The sequence below is a fragment of the Coffea arabica genome, chromosome 3c (assembly GCF_036785885.1).
Source record: "Coffea arabica cultivar ET-39 chromosome 3c, Coffea Arabica ET-39 HiFi, whole genome shotgun sequence".
NCBI lineage: Eukaryota > Viridiplantae > Streptophyta > Magnoliopsida > Gentianales > Rubiaceae > Coffea > Coffea arabica.
Genome location: NC_092314.1, coordinates 8,615,193 through 8,636,991, shown reverse-complemented (window position 1 = coordinate 8,636,991; position 21,799 = coordinate 8,615,193). Strand labels below are relative to the sequence as shown.

The 21,799-nt window shown below is 34.0% G+C and overlaps 2 protein-coding genes across 3 annotated transcripts; both read right to left on the bottom strand.

Annotated features, from left to right (window-relative positions):
• Window positions 1-1,894: 1,894 nt before the first annotated feature.
• Window positions 1,895-5,533, bottom strand: LOC113734517 (uncharacterized). The gene is made up of 8 exons (XM_027261097.2): window positions 5,305-5,533; window positions 5,105-5,167; window positions 4,840-4,906; window positions 4,554-4,654; window positions 3,544-3,588; window positions 3,132-3,452; window positions 2,945-3,047; window positions 1,895-2,212 (listed from the first exon to the last, which is right to left on the bottom strand). Exons 1-8 carry the CDS (start codon window positions 5,452-5,454, stop codon window positions 2,130-2,132), a joined length of 933 nt encoding a protein of 310 aa, XP_027116898.2. The 5' UTR covers window positions 5,455-5,533; the 3' UTR covers window positions 1,895-2,129.
• Window positions 5,534-16,388: 10,855 nt separating this feature from the next.
• On the bottom strand, window positions 16,389-19,969 carry LOC113734520 (uncharacterized). Of its 2 annotated transcripts, none has more exons than XM_027261100.2 (3): window positions 17,296-19,969; window positions 16,891-17,201; window positions 16,389-16,753 (listed from the first exon to the last, which is right to left on the bottom strand). In XM_027261100.2, exons 1-2 carry the CDS (start codon window positions 19,949-19,951, stop codon window positions 16,897-16,899), a joined length of 2,961 nt encoding a protein of 986 aa, XP_027116901.2. In that variant the 5' UTR covers window positions 19,952-19,969; the 3' UTR covers window positions 16,389-16,753; window positions 16,891-16,896. The 2 variants fall into 2 exon arrangements, with proteins under 2 accessions (XP_027116901.2, XP_027116903.2); XM_027261102.2 differs by having other exon boundaries at window positions 16,389-16,717.
• Between the last annotated feature and the right edge of the window lie 1,830 nt (window positions 19,970-21,799).

Sequence of the window (21,799 nt, the reverse complement as noted above, 5' to 3'; positions counted from 1 at the left end):
GATATAAATTCATGAATTGAAGACTCCGAACTCCCAATTATCAAAACATTTTCTTAAGCCCTGTTAGATAACTTCATTCAATACTTAAACTTAATTATTTCAAATCTTAACATATTCAGACGTATTTGACAACAAAAAAATAGAACATCTTAATTAGTTAAGTGATACTAATTTCCGAGGCAAAACTTGATAACCTATAAATACACTCAAATGTTAGGATTTTAATACTTAACAATTTAATAATAATTAATTTCAAATTTTAGATTTCAGTTTCATCAAATGCACCATTAATCTGCATAATATGGAGTTACACTACAAAATGATCTAGCTATAATTCCATATATACTATTGATCCTATTGGAATCGGAATCAAATTTATAAAATCGGCACCTGGATTCGTAACATCCTAAGAAGAGGATTGAGAGTTTTAAGAACTACTGGTATACTTGCCTAACGCGTCCTCTGTTAGTTTCCTCTGAGCAAAATAATTTTTTTTTTTTTTTTGTCCCTATTCTCTCAGTTTGTACTCGTAAAATTTACTTCTTTGTATAATGTTCTCCTACCTCGAAAATGGTATCCATGATTTGCCAGCTCAAAGAGCAAAGCTGAAGTAATTTGTTAATTCTAAGAACCAAATTCATTTCGTTTACAGATTAGCAAGATACTTCTAAACAAAAACCATCAAACCTGCATTGATGTCAAAAATGTTCTTAGTCCATGTATAATTGTTTTTGTTAATTCTGCATCTCCAATATTTGAAACAAAGATAATAACAAAAATGGCAACCATACTGAGTTAGGTGAAGTGCGGTCCCTCTGCTAGTGGTGTGCAATCCACTATCACTAGTAAAGTAGAGCACACTATATAGTGCTTGATGATGAAAAACAAAGATTATATCCACAGGGGAAATGAAATCAGTTTCAAGAAAGCTTCTTTCCTGTCTCTTCTCTTTACTCCTAGCCCTCCTGTTTTTCATCATTGCTGTTTCCAGTGTCAATGATGCACACTCAACATGTAATGGTTCAATAGCAGAGTGTAATCAAGACTTTGAAACCCTGATGGATTCGGAGATAAGCAGAAGGTTTCTCGCAGAAAAGAGGTATATCTCTAATGGGGCTTTGAGGAGGGATGAGCCAGCCTGCAATGGTGGTGATAGGGGTGAACCATATTCTTCAAGTGAAGGGTGTCTCCCTCCTCAATCTAACCGTTATAATCGAGGTTGTTCTGCATATTACAAGTGCCGCCAAAATGCCTAGAGTACAGTAGACACATGATTCTGGAGATAAAAGATTATCATATTCTGCTTTTGCTATGTACAAATGGGGCTTTGTGCAACTCTTTGTACAAAATATTGATCGCCAAGAACTCCTAAAACATTCCATGTACTTTTTCCCAGAAACAGGAGCAAATCAAAGTTTCCTATTGTTTCTCCAAGTAACACCTACGTCTTAGCTGGTCATATATGCAATCACTTTCAACATTTTACTTGAGATATAGTCTAATGAAATCTACATGAGAATAGTTATTCTCGCCATCCTAAAGTTTAAAAGGAGAGGAAGAAGAACAAGATTTCAGAGGGTAACACAATTGGATAGAGGAAGTACTCTTTGCTTGCTCTTCCATACCTGTTTTCTTCACAACTATTTAATGGCTTTCATTTCTCTTCCATAGATTTTGCTCATTTTTCTCTTTCCAGGGAGTAAGATTGAAATTCGACATCTTTTTCCCAAAAATTTGCTTTGCTTCCTAATAATGATCATAAAGGTTGCTACATGAATAGCCTAGAAGGTCAAAAAAATCTTCTCTGCTTTGCAGGAAGTACAAAATCCAGTACTCATGGAGAAAGAACAGAGACAAAGTGCAAAACATCAAAAGCTACATAAGTAGACCGGCAAGATCAAAATGAAATGCATTTGAGCCTCAATTAGAATGCTCTCAAATAGCAATGTGAATTTTGACGTAAAAGATGCCCACAAAGAGCATTTCACAAATGAAGAGTAAAGGTTCTGATGATAAAAGACATCTTGCAATCATTTCAGCAGACACTTTAGCTTCAATATCAAACTTTCTAGTTGCTGTAAACAATTAGACAACAAAATCATTAGCTTCCTTCACGTATAACCAGTAATTCACTTAAAATGGAATTTCCACACTTCTCGAAGATTAGAGGACCCGTCTGCAATCTCAGCAACCATTGTCGATGCCAAAACACCTAGGACAAGGAGTTCAAGGTTAATAAGGAAACCTAAAAGCTCACTTTCTGAATGTACTGGTGCAATAGCCTTAAGATCCTTGGCACATTAAGCACAATACAAACATTATGTTTCCCTTCTTTGGTGATGCCACTCTCTCTTTAAACAATTCTTTTGGATCCAACAAGGATCTTTCTTCTTCCTCCCTGACCCCCTTTCTCGGTTTTCAGATATTTTACATTTTAGAAATTATCAATCTGAAAAAATAATAATTGCGCAAAGGCCAGCTATCTCATGAGAGTGAAAGTGGTACATGGCATACAAGATACCGTCTAGATCCATTTGTATAATCCATGCAAAAAGGTACTTAGTTTTTACATAAAGAAAACTGCAAAAGAAGAAACACGAGATAAGGCACTGATGAATGTATAAATTGCTATCCCCCCTCCCTGCACCAAGATGTTCATACTAGGAACAGGGAAAGAAATTCCCTTGCATAGACATCAACCTAAACAATCCAACTTAGTGCTTGAATCATGTCTGGGCTCAGGCAACATCATCTTAACTTAATGCAAAGATTTCTAAATCAGGGATCTATAAAAATTGACATATCAATAGCCATATAGAAGATAACACCTGGACCTAAAACAAAAATTGGGGAACATCAGGATGCTTTGTTCGCCATCTAGGAAATCAAATAACTAAACCTTTATAGAGTTCAGCAGAAGGTAACAAAAGAAAGTGTAGCTCACCATCTTTCTCAACAATAGAGAGAAACCTCCTTGATCCTCCTCCAACTCCAAAATAATGCTTCTTTGCTGCCATGTACACAACTCCATGAGGACTAGTTAGGCACTGACAAGACAAAAAGAAAAAGGAGGTCAACAACAGTAAATCTAGAGATCTGAATTCAAGTATCTAAAGAATACACTTAAGAACCTTCTTAAGAAGTTGATAGAGCGTAGGAAGAGCGTAGATTGCATAAACTGTCTCTGCCATGAGAATAACATCATAACCACCTCCATTACCCACTTCTTGATCAGAGTTGATTCCACAGTCATCACCACGTACATAAGGAAGAATATTTTGGACTTCACTCCAGTCACCCGCAAAGAAACGAGTTTCTGTCTTAGTGTTACATTCTGTCATATCTGTACCTATGGACTTTGGCTTCTGTTGAATGTTAGCATTTACATTAGGAATGGTGAGACTTTGCAGGACCTCAGCATTAAAATCCTGGAAGTGAACAGAGCTAGATCCCTAAAACAGGACAACATTTAGATTCATTTAATATGCAGCACATAGAGCATTTTGGCAAAAACTATCTAGGAGTGATGAAATGTAGGTTTACCATAAGGCATGCAAAAATTCCAGGAAGCCCATGGCCACATCCAAGCTGAAAAGCTATTAGAGGAGAGTTAGCAGATAAACAAATAAATGGTTACCGCCAATCAAACCATGATATTTACATCCACTTACAATCATTTACAAATTGGTTTGACAAGCATAGGCACAAAAATTGTTCCAGTTTCTAGCGGAATTATGTTAAGAATTAACTTGAAGCAGAGCAAGGCCATGAGAACGACTTCTTTGAGACAATGTTTTTTTTAACCAATAAGAGAATTATATTTCTCTCCAAAAGTTAATATTTTAAATGAAAGCATAGATGCATCAACAGCACAAGAATATCTTCCTCAGTCCGGATCCCTTGCCAAGGAGAAGCCCAACAGTTTAAGAAATTGGTTTGAGCATTCACCGTGAAAGAAATTCGAAAAGCAGATATGTATTCTGAGCCTAAAATCAAATCAATCTGCAGGAAAAATTAAAATAAGTAAAATTGGGAAAAATCAAGAAAATACCAAGAGTTTAGAGGTTACTAGTTCCTATATGAGTGAATATTCTAAGAAGGATCACATCTAGAAAACCTCCTGCTCTGCTGGGTTCAAGAAAGTTTGATATTTTGACCAGTAGTTGCAACAAGATTACCATAAAGTGTTCTAGAGAAATTACAATAAATCGTCATGCAGAAAACTCAATGACTCACTCTAAAGACAGAAAATCAAACAAAATCGCTGTTAGTCTCAGTTGCTAGTTACACATACCAGTACCAAAAAATTACACCAATTTAACAGAGAAATGTAATAAAAGAAAATAGGGAGAGAGAAAGAAGAACAGATAAATGTAAAGCATTATTAAATATCAACCACAAGAATACATTGATACCACCCAAAGAGCATCTCTGTTTTACATTTAAGCACAAAAATCAGTAAAAAATTGGCAAACAGCAACAAGGTTTTTGAAAAGCCATAGATAAACATGGCAGCAGAAGATTGTACAATCACCTCAGCAATTGAAGCCCACCTCTAAAACTCGCTTTCCAGCAAGTGACAACTTCCCATCTTGCATCTCTGATTGAAGAGTTTTCACTAAATCCACCGAACCTTCCCATAATTTCAACCCTCCTACAGAATAAATTACACTAATCAGTAACAAGACTCTAGGAAGAAAAAAAGGAGCCAAGAAACAGAAAATTGCAAACCGTGTATGTGAGAGTCTGTTACAATGACAGGCTCTTGCTAGTGTGACAGTAAAACCAGAAAACCATAAAAACCCCTAAAAAAAAAAGAAAGAAAAAGATGCAGCAAACCTTCATATTTCCCTGGCACTAAATCCAAATTAGAAAAGGCGAAAACCTCCTTAGTGTTCACCCTTCCCTGCAAGTAATGCACGCAAAATTAAAGCCATTCACATTCCTACTGATAAGCAACAATCAACATATTTGAACCAATGCTTCATTTCGCTTATAGTACAACACACACAGACGCCAATCAGATACACACATGCACACTCAACACTCATCCAAAATTTCACACTTTTAGTACTATGTAAAGTTCCAAAAACGATAATATTACCTTAATCAGTGTAATCCCATCAATATCTACACTTTCCACCGTATACTTCACATTTGATGATACCTACTCCAAATGAAAACATCCCACAAAAATAAATTGATAAATAGACTATAGAGGTATAAGGACTCATATACAAGCTCTCAATAAGGAAGTAAACATCAGTTTCCTTAGACCAAAAAGAATCAAGAAATAAAAAGTACCTGAGAGGGGAGGATTTCAACGCAAGGAGGTAGAGCGGGAAAGGGTTTTTCCGGAGATTCAAGAAAATTTAAGCCAAACCCAGGTTGGGGATTGCCATCAAAAAGGCGAAACGTTTCCATTTTTGAAGAATTGGACGGCTGTTGCTCCATTGCAGAGGACACCCTGCAGCTGCAGTGAGTTTCAGTGGGAAAAAAGAAGACGCAAGACTTGAGAGGGAATAAATTTTGTTGGGCTGAACTATGAGCCAATTATGTTTACTTTTTCATCTGAAGTTGGGCTTTAGCCCAATAGTTAAGATATAATTCAACTGCATTACATTGCCTTTGGGTACTTAATTGTGTTAGCACTTTTAAGGATATCTGGTTAATTAGCAGAGGAGTTGGACACCCAATAGGATTTTGCCACAAAAATATTAATTAATTCCTACAACTTTTCTTCATATCCTTCCCCCACCCTCGCGCAAATATCCATCTTGCAAATTTTTTTTTTAATTTTCTAAAAGAGAGGAGATAGGATTTAAGAAATAAAGAAGGGAACAAAAAGATTTGAACCCGAATTCTCTAATTTCTTGGCCTCTAAGCACAATTTTACTAATACTCGTATGTACAATATATAATATTTCTTTTATAATAATAGATTGAAGCCGTGATGTGAATTGCTAAATGTCAACTCGTATCAAGAAATTGTGTTCAACACGGGAAAAGGGTAAATAATTTAACTGCTATGTAGATTATAATTTTTGCCCATGTCTAAATATGGATATCGCCCAAAATATGAAGGTCGCTTGAGTGTTATAACTTGTGAGTTTTGAGCGTTTAATGGTGATAGAAAAACAGAAGAGGAATTACATACATTGCCATCCATGGTGAACTAGTCATAATCATTCATGCTGTTGCGGTATTACTTTATTGGTACTCCACTTACTAGGATCAACTGGTTACGTATTAAACTTTATTTTTTATGGTGTAAATGGAAGGATTCCAGTGATCTCTTATTTACACTACCATCAAAACCACTCGATCTTTCCCTCCCTCAATTATGTATTAAACTCTTTCTTAAGTTTGCAAAAATTTCATTTGCGTCTACTTCATTTCCTATGGCTGGAAAGGGGGTAACAAAGTAGACCTTCTTTCGTCTAAGTAATTTTTTCTCCTCTTTCATTTTGTTAAAATCCTTTGTGGTTTAGAAATTCAGAATTCTCCCTCGTCACTTAAAAATATTTAGAGAAACCCTAGTGCTTTAAACTGTAGTGGAAAATAGACGAGATTTGTCTACATTTACAGAAAGATTTGAAAATACCGTAATATCCCTTCATAAATAGCAAAACTCTTTTCTATTTTTTAGTTGTAAAGGGTGAGATCGCCTTAAACCCCCCCCCTTTGCCGGGGCGGGCGCCGCCGCCACCACCATAAGTGACAAGCTGGAAAAGCCTTAATGTGTATGTGCGTGTGTATATATTTATATGTATATGTAGGACTGTTCATCGAGACCTTTGAATTGGATTTTTACAAGTTCAAACTTGACTTATGAACTAAGAGAGCTTTTAGATTTTCGGACTTTCAAGCTCAAGTCCAATTATAAGGCTCAAACTCAGTTCACAATTCTAGATGAGTTTTGGGTTCAATTCGAGCTCATAATTAAATACATGTCTATACATAATATATATTTAATAATTATGAATTACTATAAATTTATATATAAGTTATTAATGTTCGATGCTATAATATATAATTATATTATATATTTTTATGTATATAATAATATTTATACACCAGTCGGGCATTAATTGAGCCTAAATCTAGCAAAGTCCAAACCCAACTCGTTTTTAATTTGGGCCTTATATTCAAGTCTAACCTCTATTTAACCCAATCAAACATTAGGCTTAGCAAACCCTTTTTTTGGCCTGACTCGAGCTGTCTTAACCACAGTGACATTATGCATATCAAGCCTCTAAATTGCCTCTTATCTTTTTCTTTTATTTATTTTAACCTAAACGTTAATTTAAATTTCTCTTCTCTCTCTGTGTTTTTTTCTTTTTAAATGAATAGAGTTTTCTCATTGTAATTAATAGTAACTCTCACTAGATATATGGTAATTTGAAGTACTTTTTTCTGTCCCATTGAAATTTTATGTTTCTTAGTTTTACATGTTGTAAAATTTTTTTATCTCCAAAGGTCAAAACGTATTCATCTACTTTTTCCCCCGCTCTTATTCATTGTCTCCATATCATGTGAATTTCAATTTTATAGGATAAAATTGGAAGAATGCTATGAGTATTGCTTTAGACACTTCTATTTTTATAAAAGGAGATTATATTCATGTTCCATATTTGATGCAAAGCCCTTCAATCCACTTGGTTCATATTTTTGTTAACACCGTTGCCATAATGAAAGAACCAAGCCTACATCGTTTTTCCCCTATAGGCCTTTGGCAACCACTCTCCAAACAAAAGCTCACCACCTTTTGTTTGATCCAAAACCCTCACCATCCAAGTTTCATTTGTTAGACTTGACTAAAGTTTTAGGATTGATTTTGGTGGAGGTGATAGTGAGTTCCACATACATTAATTCTAGACTTGACTAAATTTTTTGTATTGATTTTGGAGCAGTCGATATTGAGTTCCACGACTCCATAAAATTAGAAATTCACTATTCTATGAGTGAATATCTTTGTGGATTGAAAGGTTGTTAGGAGAAGGAAGATAGATTAAGAACAGTCGTATTTGTCCTCTCCATTGATAAGACACATGCTTGGAATGTACTATAAATGTCAAATATGGAGTGTGGACACGACAAAATTTTCTAAACTTAGACAAAGTAAAGAAGTACATATTTTATGAATGTAACTTTTGACAAGGAATATGGATTAAGAAGGGTTGTATTTGTGACATTGACTTCCACGGTCCACAATTGGAAATTTGCTATTTTGTGACTGATATTGAGTTCCATGGTCCACAAATCTCTTTGTGGATTGAAATGTTGTATAGGAGAAGGAAGATGGATTAAGAATGATCATATTTGTCCTCTCGATTGATAAGACATATGCTTGGAATACACGAAGTCAAATATGGAGTGTGGATACGAGAAAATTTCCAAAATTTAGACAAATTAAAGAATGTATTTTATGACTGCAACTTTCGAGAAGGAAGATGGATTAAGAAGGATCGTATTTGTGATATTGAGTTTCATGGGTCTACAGATTGAAAATTTGCTACTTAATTTGTGAGTGAATCTCTTTATGGATTGAAATGTTGTACAGGAAAAGGAAGATGGAATAAGAAGGGACATATTTATTCTTTCAATTGATAAGACACATGTTTAGAACGCACGAGGTCAATATATGAAGTGTGGACACGGGGAAATTTTCAAAACTTAGACAAATTAAAGAACGTATATTATGAATAAAAGTTTTGAAAAACATTGCATTCAGTGGATGTATTTTTCACCTTTTGAGAAGAAGTTCTAAAAAACCATCATCATTTGGGAATATTTTATAAACTCTGAGAAATTACTAGTGTGGACACCATACCACTAAGAGGGGTAAGAGGGAGGGAGGGTTAGAAAGAAGGACAGGGAGTGCAAATCCACCTTCACGTTATCAAAAAATTACAATACCAGAGCTTCCAAACAAAAGAACACCAGTTCTTGCCCAACAAGCAGTGGCCGTCTAATTGAATAAACTGGCACAATTTTGGTGTACACTAATAGATTTTTGGTATAATCGTGAGTTTCGCACCAATTCAATTATAAATTATGTTTATATCAAAATTTTATTAGGTTACACAATTGGAGAGAATTGGAGCTAGAAAGGCTCCATATCCTTCACGTCCCATATTAGATGTCAGCATGACCCAATTCAAGCCACTCAATTTAATTGAAGTTTCAAGTTGACCCCTCTAATAGGACCATGTCAGCTCAGCCCATTTGGACTGCTAACCTAAGACGGCAATTGTCAATGTAATTGTTGAGAAACTCGGTCCGGTCGTAAACGACTATAAAAGTATGATTCATTCCATGCAACTATCACTAGTCAAACACGAGTTAGGTATAGTCTGTAAGAATGGATCATTTCCTCGTTAAAAAGTCATATATTCGGATTCAATTGTCGATGCGAGAACTATGTTAATGGATAATCTGTAAAATTTTTATACCAATCCATGGTCCCAAGAGCATGTGCTGACCTGTGGTGATAATCGAAATTGTACCCACCCAATTTTTTTTTAATGAAAAAAAATAAAGAAATGATAATAGAATAGAGCCAATATTAAGTTCTTATAACCCTCTCCATAAAAAACAATGGCTACCAAAAGCAAGGCTCTCATCGCTATATTTTTCTTTCTCTTCTTGATCTCAACTCAAACAATCGCTCCTTCAACAGTTAGAAAGATCCTTGGAACAAGTCCGTCCCATTTCATAGTTCTAAAAGTCCATCTTTCATTTTTATGGATTATTGATATTCATGATTGAAAAAAAAAAAAGAAAAAGAAAAAAGATTACTGGCATATATGTACTCATCACCTAAGAGTCTTTATCTTTGTGATGGCATATTATTTCATGTCTACAACTTCCACCCATGAGAATGGAGTAGATATGGTTGTGTTTGTGTTCGGTAGTGAATATTTATCGTCTTTTTTACATGATTTGATCCATAATTATATTACTTTATTATATATGTGGATTTTGCTCATGTATATAAAATATTATAAGAAATGCAACCATACGTGCATATATATACCAAATTTTATAAGAATCACAGGAATCGAAAACAATTGAACAAAGTCAAAACCCTAGCTGCCCTGATCTCCAACCCATATGGATGGGGCAGGTTTTGTAACCAAAGTTTAAATGAGTCTAGTCGCATGTGCATATTTTCCATGTAGAAACTTTAGATGTATAAGTTCTTAGATAAGTTCTTGGAATCGGAAAGTTTTTCCTTTCACATTTAATGAATTGGGCAATAGATAAGGTTCCCATGGTTGACATTCAGTTCATTAAATTCATGGATCAAAGGATAAAGTGTATTAGAGTTGACAAAATTATTCAAAATTTTTAATTTGCTCACTGAAGCTTTTTTATTATTATTATTTTATTTTTGACACCATTTTCACAAAAAAAAGAAAGAAAGAAAAGAAAAGAAAATGAGAAGAAGAAGAAGTGCGCTATTATTATTAATTTGCCACAGTTAATCTCTTTGAGGTAGTCAAGGCAAATTAAAGGGTGAATTGACATAATAAAGAATTGAATATGCAAATAAAATTTTAATTAATTCGTTTACTATTAATGCACTTTGAAATCTAGAAGTGAGCACCTCGTCAGATTCTCTAAATTGATAGTGATAACGTGCCTGCCGTCTATAATCTATGGCAGATTCTATTCTAACGTGCCTGGCATTTAAAATTGCTGATGAATTTGAGAGCCACGAAAATGTATATGCGGCAAAGAAATTCGGAACCGGCCATGAAAACTATACGCCCCCTCAGCCAAATGAGGGAAGCCCTTGATTTGAGACCAGTTCTTGGAAGTTATTTATATCTCCTGATCAACTATTATTGAGAATAAATTATTGTAACACAATAATTTATTGACAATAAATTATTGTAAATCACTTATGCTACAAATTGTAACACAACGTTACATATTACGTGGAAAAAGACGTTACATATTACATTCTGTTTACCAACAAAAGAGAGTCGCTATGTACTGAATCCTTATGAATTAAAATAAATATATAAAGGTGTCATTTTGACATTAAATTTCTCATCATTTTGGCACGTCTCAAATTATGTTCAACATGGTCTGATGAAACTAAAAAAGGGATGCAAAAAAATTCGAGTTTAATCGAGTTACATGTGAGTTTGCATTGAAATGTAGGTTTCAAGCATAACAGAGAAATGATTGTTAGAGAAATGATCAAAAGCCCCCAAAAAACCTCCCATAAAATCCAGACAAGGGAGAACGAGAAATTTCAAGTTCATCTAACTCTTTTTAGGTCAATTTTGTAACGTTATTGAGTTGTAAACTGATTGGGTTAGTCGTAATATTGTCAAAAAAAAAAAGAAAAAAGAATTGTGACTATAAATGACGAGATCCTTGGCACACCAGTTTGACTCTTATGAATTTTCTAATTTAATGAACCGAGCCTGCAAATATAAAACGCCTATGAACTCAATATTACTATCACAATCTGGTTAGGCTGTACCCTAATAAGTTCGATTTTAAAGTCATATTTGATGCTAAATAGTTCCTAATATACTACATCACTCACTAGTTACACATGGAAAATGAAAAAAAGAATAAAGGATCAAGTTTTGGCATTTGAACATTAATAATTTTAACGTTGTAGACCCTCCAAAAGTTTCGTGCAAATTGAATGATATAACATTATTGATTTGATTTGATTTTTAAATATATTAATCTATTGATCAAGATACAGAGTAATGATATAATTGGACAACTATTAGAAATTTTAGTTCTTTCAATATAATCTGATGAATAATTGACAAACAAAAATGAATAAATTATTGCAATAAAAATTAGGTGAGGTTTAAAAAAGGTAGTCAAGAGGGACTAAATCCACAACTCTCCATCCTAAATCTACACCTTATACCATTTTATTGTGAATTTAGAATAGAAAGGTATGAATTTACTACCTTCCTATTAAATAAGGATCAAGTAAAAATGATTTTTGGATACGACAATTGTGATTGTTTTCAAATAAATTTGTTGATGGACCTTGTTGGCAAGAATAGGAGCGCAAATGGTTGCAACTGAATAATTGTTGTACAGTTTTGTCCATTTCAAACCAATTGCGAGTCTTTTATTTGAAAACGATCTAAAGTTAACATACATAAAAAATGACCGAGTCTTACATTTTTTTTTTAGACTAAGCCTGCCCCTCAACCTTCAAGAATGGTATCATTCCTTCCCTTAATTCTTCTTGACAAAGGTCTAAAGGACTTCCAAGTCAAGATGAGGATATACTGCCTACCCTGTTTTTTAAGGAAAATGATGTTGTTCCCTACCCTACTCTTTTAGGAATAAGGATGTGTTGCTTGTCTTTCTTTCTTTCTTTTTTTTCCTTATCAACATATCCTCAACGTGGGAAATGGGAGGTGGGGGGGGGGGGTGACCAATCACCAAGATCTTGAAATTTCTACTTCTTGACGTTAAAACATTATTGTTTTTCAAGTGGATCCTTAGCAAATTAGTGTTTGCCACCTAACAACATGTTTGAAATTAAATTTAGCCCTCTCTAGTCTTGTACATAGCTAAGTATTGTCAATTCTCCACCCTCTTGTTCCCAGTCTTGTACATATTTAAGATTGCTAATGCTTCCCCTTCTCTATTCTCTCCTTTTTGTCCTCCATCAATAATTTTCAAATAGTCTGGCATTGACTCTATTATGATGACTTTAATCAACGGTAACCACTTTTATAAGCCTTCCAAAAAAAAAAATGTGATAACTATAAGAGGGGTAAGATGGTCAAGTGATTTTGACTTTGGAATTTTTCTCACTAATGCTTTAGGACACTCATTAAAACACACAGTAAGATAACTACACATATACTTGATATTTACATTCTTACTTTCACAATTTAATTTTATTTTTTGGTAGACAGTTAACGCTTCGGGTCTTGATTAATGAATCGCGAAACAAATCCTCTATGTACAATTTCTACTCATCGGAGGTAATTTTACCTATTGCGATATATTTTAGGAGGTTTTTACTAGTTCGATTTTCTTATCTTTAAGATACTAATGTGTACATTTGTTTGAGGTTAATTGATATATTTTCTTATCTTTAAGATACTATTTATCAGGAGACAAATAGTTGTTGCTTGTAAAGCATTTTTGTTTTGTTTTGTTTTGTTTTGTTTTGTTTTCCTACTTGGAATACTAATTGCCTAGATTATTTTGTATTAGCGCTGATTGCGTGTATATTTGAGTGCAACTTGTGAGAAAATCTAAAATCCTAAAATACCATATCATTGGTTTAACATAACGATAACGTTGGTTTGATATTTACAAAATCATTAGTACTCTAACAACTTGTACCCAACTAGCTATAGAGTCTCACCTAACTTGTATACATAAAAGGTCATTGTTTTTTTTTTTTTTTTGGATAAAAAGCAAACCACAAAAAAAAAGAAGGTCATTCGTTTAACATAACTAAGCTTTCACAAAACTGCATTTTGTCAAAATCTTGAACCTCTAAATCCAAATTCATTGGTTTAACATAACTAAACTTTTGCAAGGTGGTCTAAAGGACTTTTAAGTCAATATGTATTTTCAAACAAATTTAGTGCTGGGATCTTGCACGTAAAGGTCCAACCGTCAAGATCAAATTAGTTGTGGTTGGTTTCAAACATGTTGAATTCTGGGCCCTTGTGCCCGAAGTAGGGGTGCAATCAAGTCAAGCCGTTCGCGAGCAGGTTGCGAGCGGCTTGGTAAAAAGCTTGGGACCGAGCTCGAACTACTCGTTACATTCAACGAGTCGAGTTCAAGCTCCAAAAATAAATACTCGAATACTCGACGAGTTTAATCAAGTTTTCATATTATATTTATATTATATATTTTGAGAAAAAATTTATATGTTTATTTCAAAACTCGAGCTCGAGCTCGAGTAGATCGGGCTTGATATTTACTTGAACTTAATCGAGCTCAAATGAGTCGAGCTCGAGTTTAATTTTATTTTATCGAGTCGAGCTCGAATCCAAATTTATTAACTCGTTCGAGCTCGAGCTCGAACTCGAGTAACACTGATTCTGACCGAGTTCGAGCTCGAGTATGATGCTACTCGAGCTCGACTCGGCTCGATAGTACCTCTAGCCCGAAGGTCCAACATTTAGGGTTAATCACATTTTATCCCCTTAAATAATACCCTATTTCTCAGTTTACCCCTAACCTTTAATTTTGCTCACTTAACCCCCTTTAGGGCAAAATTACCCTTGCATTATTTTGACTTTTATTTACCTTATTTTTCTTTCTTTTATTTCTTTCTCTCTTTCTTTTTTATTTAATTCTTCCTCTTTCTCACAAAAATCTTCACCTTTATGATTAAAATTAAAAAAGAGGAATTGCAGAAATCTATCTTCTCCTTAAATGATTAAAAAAATATTCAAATCATTTTCCTAAAATACAATTTTTTTAGCCTTTCAATTCTTTTAATTTTGGATTTTCCTCTTTCCTTTCTAGTTTCTCATTTTATTCTCAAGAAAATATCATAAGATGAAATTGTTTTCCTTTCTTTTATTTCTTTTTCTCTTTCTCCTCTCTTTCATCCTTCCCAATAGAAATTCCATTTCAACGAAATTTTTTGTTTTGAGTTTGTAATTGCGTATTTCCAGGTGAAGGTTTAAAAGGCATAAAAAACTAATTTTGATTTTTTGTATGATGCCACGTGTCACAAATTTCAATTGGTGATTATTAATCAGGTCACAATTTCATCTTAACATATTTTCTTGGGAATAAAATGAGAAACTAGAAAGCAAAGAGGAAAACCCAAAATTAAAAGAATTGAAAGGCTAAAAAAATTGTATTTTAGGGAAGTGATTTGAATATTTTTTAATCATTTCTTTTTTAATTTCAATCATTAAGGTGAAGATTTTTGTGCGAAAGAGGAAGATTTAAATAAAGAAGAAAGAGAAAAAGAAATAAAAGAAAGGAAAACAAGTTAAATGAAAAGTCAAAATAATGCAAGGGCAATTTTGTCCTAAAAGGGGTTAAATGAGCAAAATTAAAGGTTAGGGGGTAAACTGAAAAATGAGGTATTTTTTAAGGAGATAAAATGTGATTAACCCCAACATTTATGATCAGCTTGACGTAATATTGGACGAGAAAAGTCATTGTTGTTTTCCAACAATTTTTAATGGCGGGCAATTGTTGGTAAAGGTCAGATACTCGTGGTTGATTTTTATAATTTAAAATGTTAGGCCTTGTATTGGCAAAGGTCTAAAAGACTTGGTCCTGATGATGATGTGTAGCTACCCAAGTCTTTAAGTTACAAGGACGTATTGCCACAAGTCACAATATATTTTCAAGATCATAAGTCGTTGTTTACATAGGTTCATATAAGTTGCTTACTAATATAGTTTTCGAATCCATAACAAGATTCAAATGCACAATTTTTTGTGAGAAAATGATCCGTTCTTAACAATTGAACCAATTTAAATTATATATACTTAGATGTAAGAACTAAAACAATAATTGCAGGCATTAAGACAGTAACAAACAAAAATATTATAAATTTTTAGGGCCATCATTTGCATAATGCCATTGCTCTCATAATTGCCAAGAACTTTAACCCATGTGAGAATGGGTGTGGTAGCCCCAACTCCCAAGATTTTGAAATTCCTATTTCCTTGATGTCGAAGTATTATTTCTTTTTAAATAAATCCATTTAGCACTAGTTTTCGCCACCTTAAAATCTGTTATAAATTGAACTAACCCTCCCTAGTCTTTGTTGATGTCTACCCTTCCCCAACATTTCCATCCGCATTGCCAATTCTTCATCTCCTTTCCACATTTTGTCCTCTATCAATATCAAACAGTCTTTAATCAAGAACCATACTGTTGAATTTGAATTTATTCTTGTCGCTAAGTCATATTGTCGCTTTCCCTTTAGAATAATATCATTGGTTTAACATAACCATACTGTTGGTTGATATTTATAAATATACTCCCCTGAGAGCTTATATCTAACGAAGGATATGGGACCAGGACCAGAATATCTCTCCGAACTTGTATACACGGTCAAAATTTTTAAAGTAATTACCTAAATAGTACAAAATGCATCTTAGTCACAGATTTTGTTCAAACATAAACTTAAATAGTACAAAAGCGCATCTAGGAAATGGGAAGCCTTGGCTTTGCTCATGTTTAAGATATGGTGATAAATGGTGACAAAATTTTGGTGATATATATCAGCCCCCTTAAATAAATTCTTTTTGTCAATAGCTGCTATAAAAAGTAGTAATCAATTAGTGGACAAAAATAGGTGATTACTTGGAGGAAAAGTCTTCGTTATTGACTAGTTGAACTATGAAGTTTGGTTTTGAATGGGATAATGAAAGAAGATCACGCACTAGCAAAACTGAAGAGTTTTAGAAGTTTAAATTACAAATGAGTTCAAGATATTGTATCCTACACATTCCCAAAGTTTCTACTTGTTCATCATACTGTTTTTATATTTTTTTCGTATCAATTCACCCACTGAATTACTAGCTATGAATAGAGTATTTTTACAATAAATACAAACTCAGAACATTTCAAGACTTCTATACTGGCAGTAGCCCATTGTACTACACCTCGATATAAATACATAGCCAGCAGCCACAACTTTTTTTTTTTTTTTCTCGCAGAATCTTGTGCAAATATTCATCATCATGTCATCTTGTGCTGTTGCTTGATAGTGCTATGTAAGAAAACGAAAAATTGTGAGACACAGCAGCTGACAGGAGGCAATGTAGGCACCAAACCAAAAAAAAAAGAAACAGTTATCAGATTCTGCATATCTGTTATATCTATTTACTTAACAAAACAAAACAAAAAAGGGGAAAAATGATTTATATGGCCACGATTACTCACAAAGTGTTACACAGACGATGGACCTGTTGATAACAACCTGGAAATAAAGAGCATCGTTGGCCTAGATTGTGGATCAACATGCAGACATGCTCTTGCTAGTTTAAGAACGGATGCCAGAATGTTTTCAATTTCTTCATTGGGATACCGAAGTCTTTGATCGAGCAAGTCTTTCAGTTCTATCTCTTCAGGGCTTGAAGACATTAGATAAGCAATCAAGTCACCGGGATGCTTTCCTTTCATCACTTCCATTGTCAGGACCCCAAAGCTATAAACGTCACACTTTTCAGTTACTTTCACTGTGTAGGCATATTCTGCAAGGAAATTTGGAAAATAATGTTGTGATAACATGTGATCATACTTGAATTTAGTATTAGCAAATCGATGAAAAAAAAAAACCTTTATTACCTGGTGCAACATATCCATATGTGCCTGCAAGAGAACTCCAATTAGATGAATCATTTTTCAGAAACTTAGAAGTGCCAAAATCTGAAATGTGAGCCTCATATTCTGGATCAAGCAAAATGTTGTTGCTTGATATGTCCCGATGTACAATGGCTGGCGAACAATCATGATGCATGTAAGATAAAGCATGAGCAATGCCTTTGATGATTTTTAATCTCTTTCGCCAGTCTAGTTCCTTAGCTTCTTCTTCTATGCTAAAGATTTTGGCCAAGCTCCCTCTTTCAAGGTACTCATATACCAAAAATGAATGCTGAGAATTTGAGCAGAACCCAAAGAGTTTCACAATGTTTCGATGCTTGATTTCTGTCAAGGCCCTTATCTCATTCAAAAAATTTTTATGACTTGCCATCTCAGGCATGTTGTGAAGTCTCTTTACAGCTACTACATCGCCTGATGGAAGCTGTGCTTTGTAAACACTTCCATAACCTCCTTTACCAATGCACAATATGTCACTGAACTCTTCTGTAGCCATTACTATTTCCTTATACAATGCTTTGCCATCAAAAGTACATATGGAAAATAAGTTTACTTTGTTCATATCAATATCTTCCGTTCCTGAACTTTTTCTCCATTGCTTATGCAATCTGAGACCACCAAAGAATGCACAAAGAAGTACGAATGATCCCAGAAGAGGACTTAAAATTGTGAGAACAAGTTTTTTCTTCCCCTTATTCTTGACATGCTTTTTAATCAACGGGGAACTTTCACAAGCCGGTAACCCTGAAAAATTCCCACACAAACCTTTATTTCCTTGTACTTCCTCTATGGTTAAATTCACAAAGGCTCTACCACTCGGAATTGGGCCCTCTAAATTATTGAATGATATATTGATGTGCAATGGACCAGGCAATTTTGCCAAAGCACTTGGGATCAAACCAGAGAGGTTATTGTGTGAGAGATCCAATGTTCCTAGGCTCTGCAAACTTTGGAACTCAGATGGTATCTCTCCTGTGAAGAAATTTCGACTCAAATCCAATTCAGAAAGTTGGGTCAACTTCCCAATCTGGAATGGAATCTTTTGGCTTAATACGTTGTTGCTCAAGTTCATGTGAAACAAGTTCCTCAAATCTCCCAAATGTTCTGGAAAAGATCCATTTAAGGAGTTTGTGGACAGGTCTAGATAAAGAAGTCCTGTCAGTGCTCCCAATTCCTGAGGTATACTGCCAGTGAGTTGGTTGTCATGTAAATCTAGTTCGAGCATAGAAGCCAACTTCCCAACTACTCTTGGTATCTGCCCAGATAAATAATTTGAAGAAAGATCAAGTGCATGTAATTGAGTTAAAGTTCCAATTTCTGGAGGTATACCACCTGTGATGTTGTTCTTTCCAACCTTCAGGGTTGTCAAGCTTTTGCATTTTCCCCAGCTGCTGGAGAGTTCACCATGGAATTCGTTGTTGCTGAGATCTATGAAATCCAGGAAGGGATAGATGCCAAACATTTCTGACAAGTTACCGTGGAAATGGTTCCCGTTGAAGCGGGCCCTAATTAAGCTTGAGCAATATTTCAAGCTTCGAGGGATTGGACCTGTAAGCTTGTTCTCAGATACAGTTATGTTTTGGAGGGTTCCATTTTGGCATAGCAGTTCCGGCAACGGACCTGATAACTGATTTTGATCCAATTCCAAAACTACCAACTTTTGCAGTTTTCCAAGCTCTTCTGGAATGGTACCAGAAAATTGGTTCGCTCGGAGATACAGTTCGTTTAAGTTACTCAAATTACCAATTGAAACAGGAATAGAACCATTAAATTGATTCTCACTTATTACCATTTCAATAAGGAATTTGAGATCACCCAAATCTTTTGGAATTGGACCTGAAAGTTGATTCTCATAGAGATACAGATGAGTTAAATTAGTCAAATTGCCTAGTGACTTTGGGATTGCACCAACAAGATTATTTTGAGACAAGATAAGATGTTGGAGTGAGATCAGATTTCCTATCGTGTGGGGGATAGGACCATATAGGTGATTTCGGAAAAGGTATAACTTTACTAGCCTGTTGAGGTTGCCAAAAGTGGATGGAATTGAACCTGTTAAATTGTTGTCCTCCAGACCAAGTTCAACAAGAGTATGCAGAGTTCCTATTCCAGATGGAATTGGACCTGAAAGTTGATTACTACCAAGAGCTAAACGAGTCAAGTTTCTCAAGTTGCAAATTTCAGGTGGGATTTCTTTTGACAACTCATTAACTGAGAAATCAAGATAAATGAGCTTCGACAAGTTACCTATTTCACGAGGTATGCTGCCAAAGATTTGATTCAGGCTAAGATCAAGATATTCAAGATTTGGGAGGGATGAAAATGGGAAGTCATAAAGGCTGCCTTTTATGCTCCATTCTGAGAGATTCAACCTGTTGACACTTCCGTTAATGCAAGAAATACCAGCCCAAGTGCATGGAAGGTTGGAAGAATTCTTTGCATTGATGGAGTCGCGGTTCCACGAGGTTAGCAAGCTATTGTTCTGGTTTTGAAAACTGGCTTTCCATTTCAAAAGAGCAGCAGCCTCACTAGCAGAATCTGAAGCGACACCTTTGGCTTTGGGATGAGATGATGGGAAAAGTAGGACCATAATGAATATCGACATAAATTCAAAAGAACCCATGACTACTTTCGAGTTCAACTCAAGTTTGCCCAGGTTGCTATGTGTACCACAAATAAAGCAAGTATTTATCCCGTATTCCCAGCTGTACAAGGGAGACTTCCGAGGTCTTCTTTTCTGTCCTTTTCTTGTTAATTTTCCATTTTTCTTTTCTCTCTTTCTGAGATTGAAACATTTAAGATGTCTATCTCGATGGCCAAGAAATTTAATGCAATGAAATGTCTTGATGAGATTGAACATTTTTATCTTCTGTCATTGATTTAGAAAATATAAGGATGACTTTCCTACTAAATCTGCAGAAGAAGGTGACTTGAGCGCCTTCTATTCCATAGAAATGAAGTAGCGGTTGCCTGATTCGTAAGAATGACGATCAATCGACAGGCTAAGCTATTTATGGTATAGACCTGTATATTGTGGTGAGGGATTATGCTTAATTATTTGGTTTTATATTTCATGAAATAGAAGTGAGAAATTGCCAATAGATGATTTTTTTTTCCCAAATTTTGGTGATGGGTGTCGAATCCAATAAAAATAAAAGGGATAATTTCAAAACCACCCTTGAGGTTTTTAAAAATTTCATTTAGCTCCCTTAAGGTTTTAAAAATTACACATACCTCCCTTGTCATTTAAAATGACAATACTACCCTTAAATAATTTAATGAAATTCCCTTGTTTGGTATGTTTATACTTAGAGTGACCTTTAAAATTATTTTTTCATTCTTTTTCCCTCTTATTATTTTTTTTTATTTTTTGCCAATAAAACTGTAGAACTACCATTATTACCTCTAGTTTCTATTGTAATCAAATGTCAAACTAGTGAATTTTTTTTATGAATTAATTTTATATGCAATCCAATGTTTTTGTTGATCTTTGTTTTCTATTGTTTAGTATTAAAATTAATAATAAATCAAAAGAAATGGCCCAAAATCATAACTAAATTATGATAATCCCACTACTCGAAAAATGCATAAACTCTAAATGAATTATTTCAACATTTTCTTCTCTATCTTATAAATATAAATTCATAATAAAATACTATCAAAAGTATCCTATCATAATAATAAAATTATTATTATAATTATTTACCAAACAGTAGGTACGGAAATGAAAATTTTGGAACCTTTTTTTTATACTTATACTAGACAATCTTATAATTGTATAAGAACGTAAATTAAAACTCATTACACAAGGGCATTTTTGGGTATTCATTTAAAAATTTGACCAAGTCAATATTATTTTAAAGTTTTGTTACTAAAACTATTAAATCAAGGGACGTAGACATAATTTTCCAAACCTCAGGGGAGATCAGTAAAATTGTCAGAAACCTCAGGAGAGGTTTCTGAAATTATCCCAAAATAAAAATACCTATTCATAAAATGATTACTCTTGTGTGCAGTAATGAGTAGGGTTGGAGATTAATTGATTTATTTCTTTGTGAAAGCAATAATTAAATGGGGTTTTTTGAGAAATTAAATTAAACAATACAATTAAAAGAAAAATACTAATGAAAATCAAATAAAACTGAAATAGTAATGATCTTCTAGTCAAAAGATTAATCTCGGTCTTGATTCAATCAATTGATCATTGATACAAAGATAAATTTATATATTCATGAATAAATTGGTTATGGCTATTAACAAGCCTAGCAACCAATTTCTTCTTAATTTCTTGGTAATCAAAATAAATTCTTTGATTACTTCTCTTATTAATAGATAGCGCTAAACAAACTCTTAGGATTTAATGTATCGACAGTATTAAAAATCAGAGAAATCACTAATTCTAATCAACAAACTTGCAAGTTCAGTCTATTTAAATTAGATTATATATTTTCTTGACTAATATCCATATTAG

Coding starts and splice junctions, on each gene's coding strand:
- LOC113734520 (XM_027261100.2), bottom strand. CDS start 19,951: ATGGGTTCTTTTGAATTTATGTCGATATTCATTATGGTCCTACTTTTC. Junction 17,202..17,295: donor ATATGGATATGTTGCACCAG/GTAATAAAGGTT, acceptor ATTTCCTTGCAG/AATATGCCTACACAGTGAAA.
- LOC113734517 (XM_027261097.2), bottom strand. CDS start 5,454: ATGGAGCAACAGCCGTCCAATTCTTCAAAAATGGAAACGTTTCGCCTT. Junction 4,907..5,104: donor ATGGGATTACACTGATTAAG/GTAATATTATCG, acceptor CATTACTTGCAG/GGAAGGGTGAACACTAAGGA. Junction 4,655..4,839: donor AGTGCCAGGGAAATATGAAG/GTTTGCTGCATC, acceptor TTTATTCTGTAG/GAGGGTTGAAATTATGGGAA.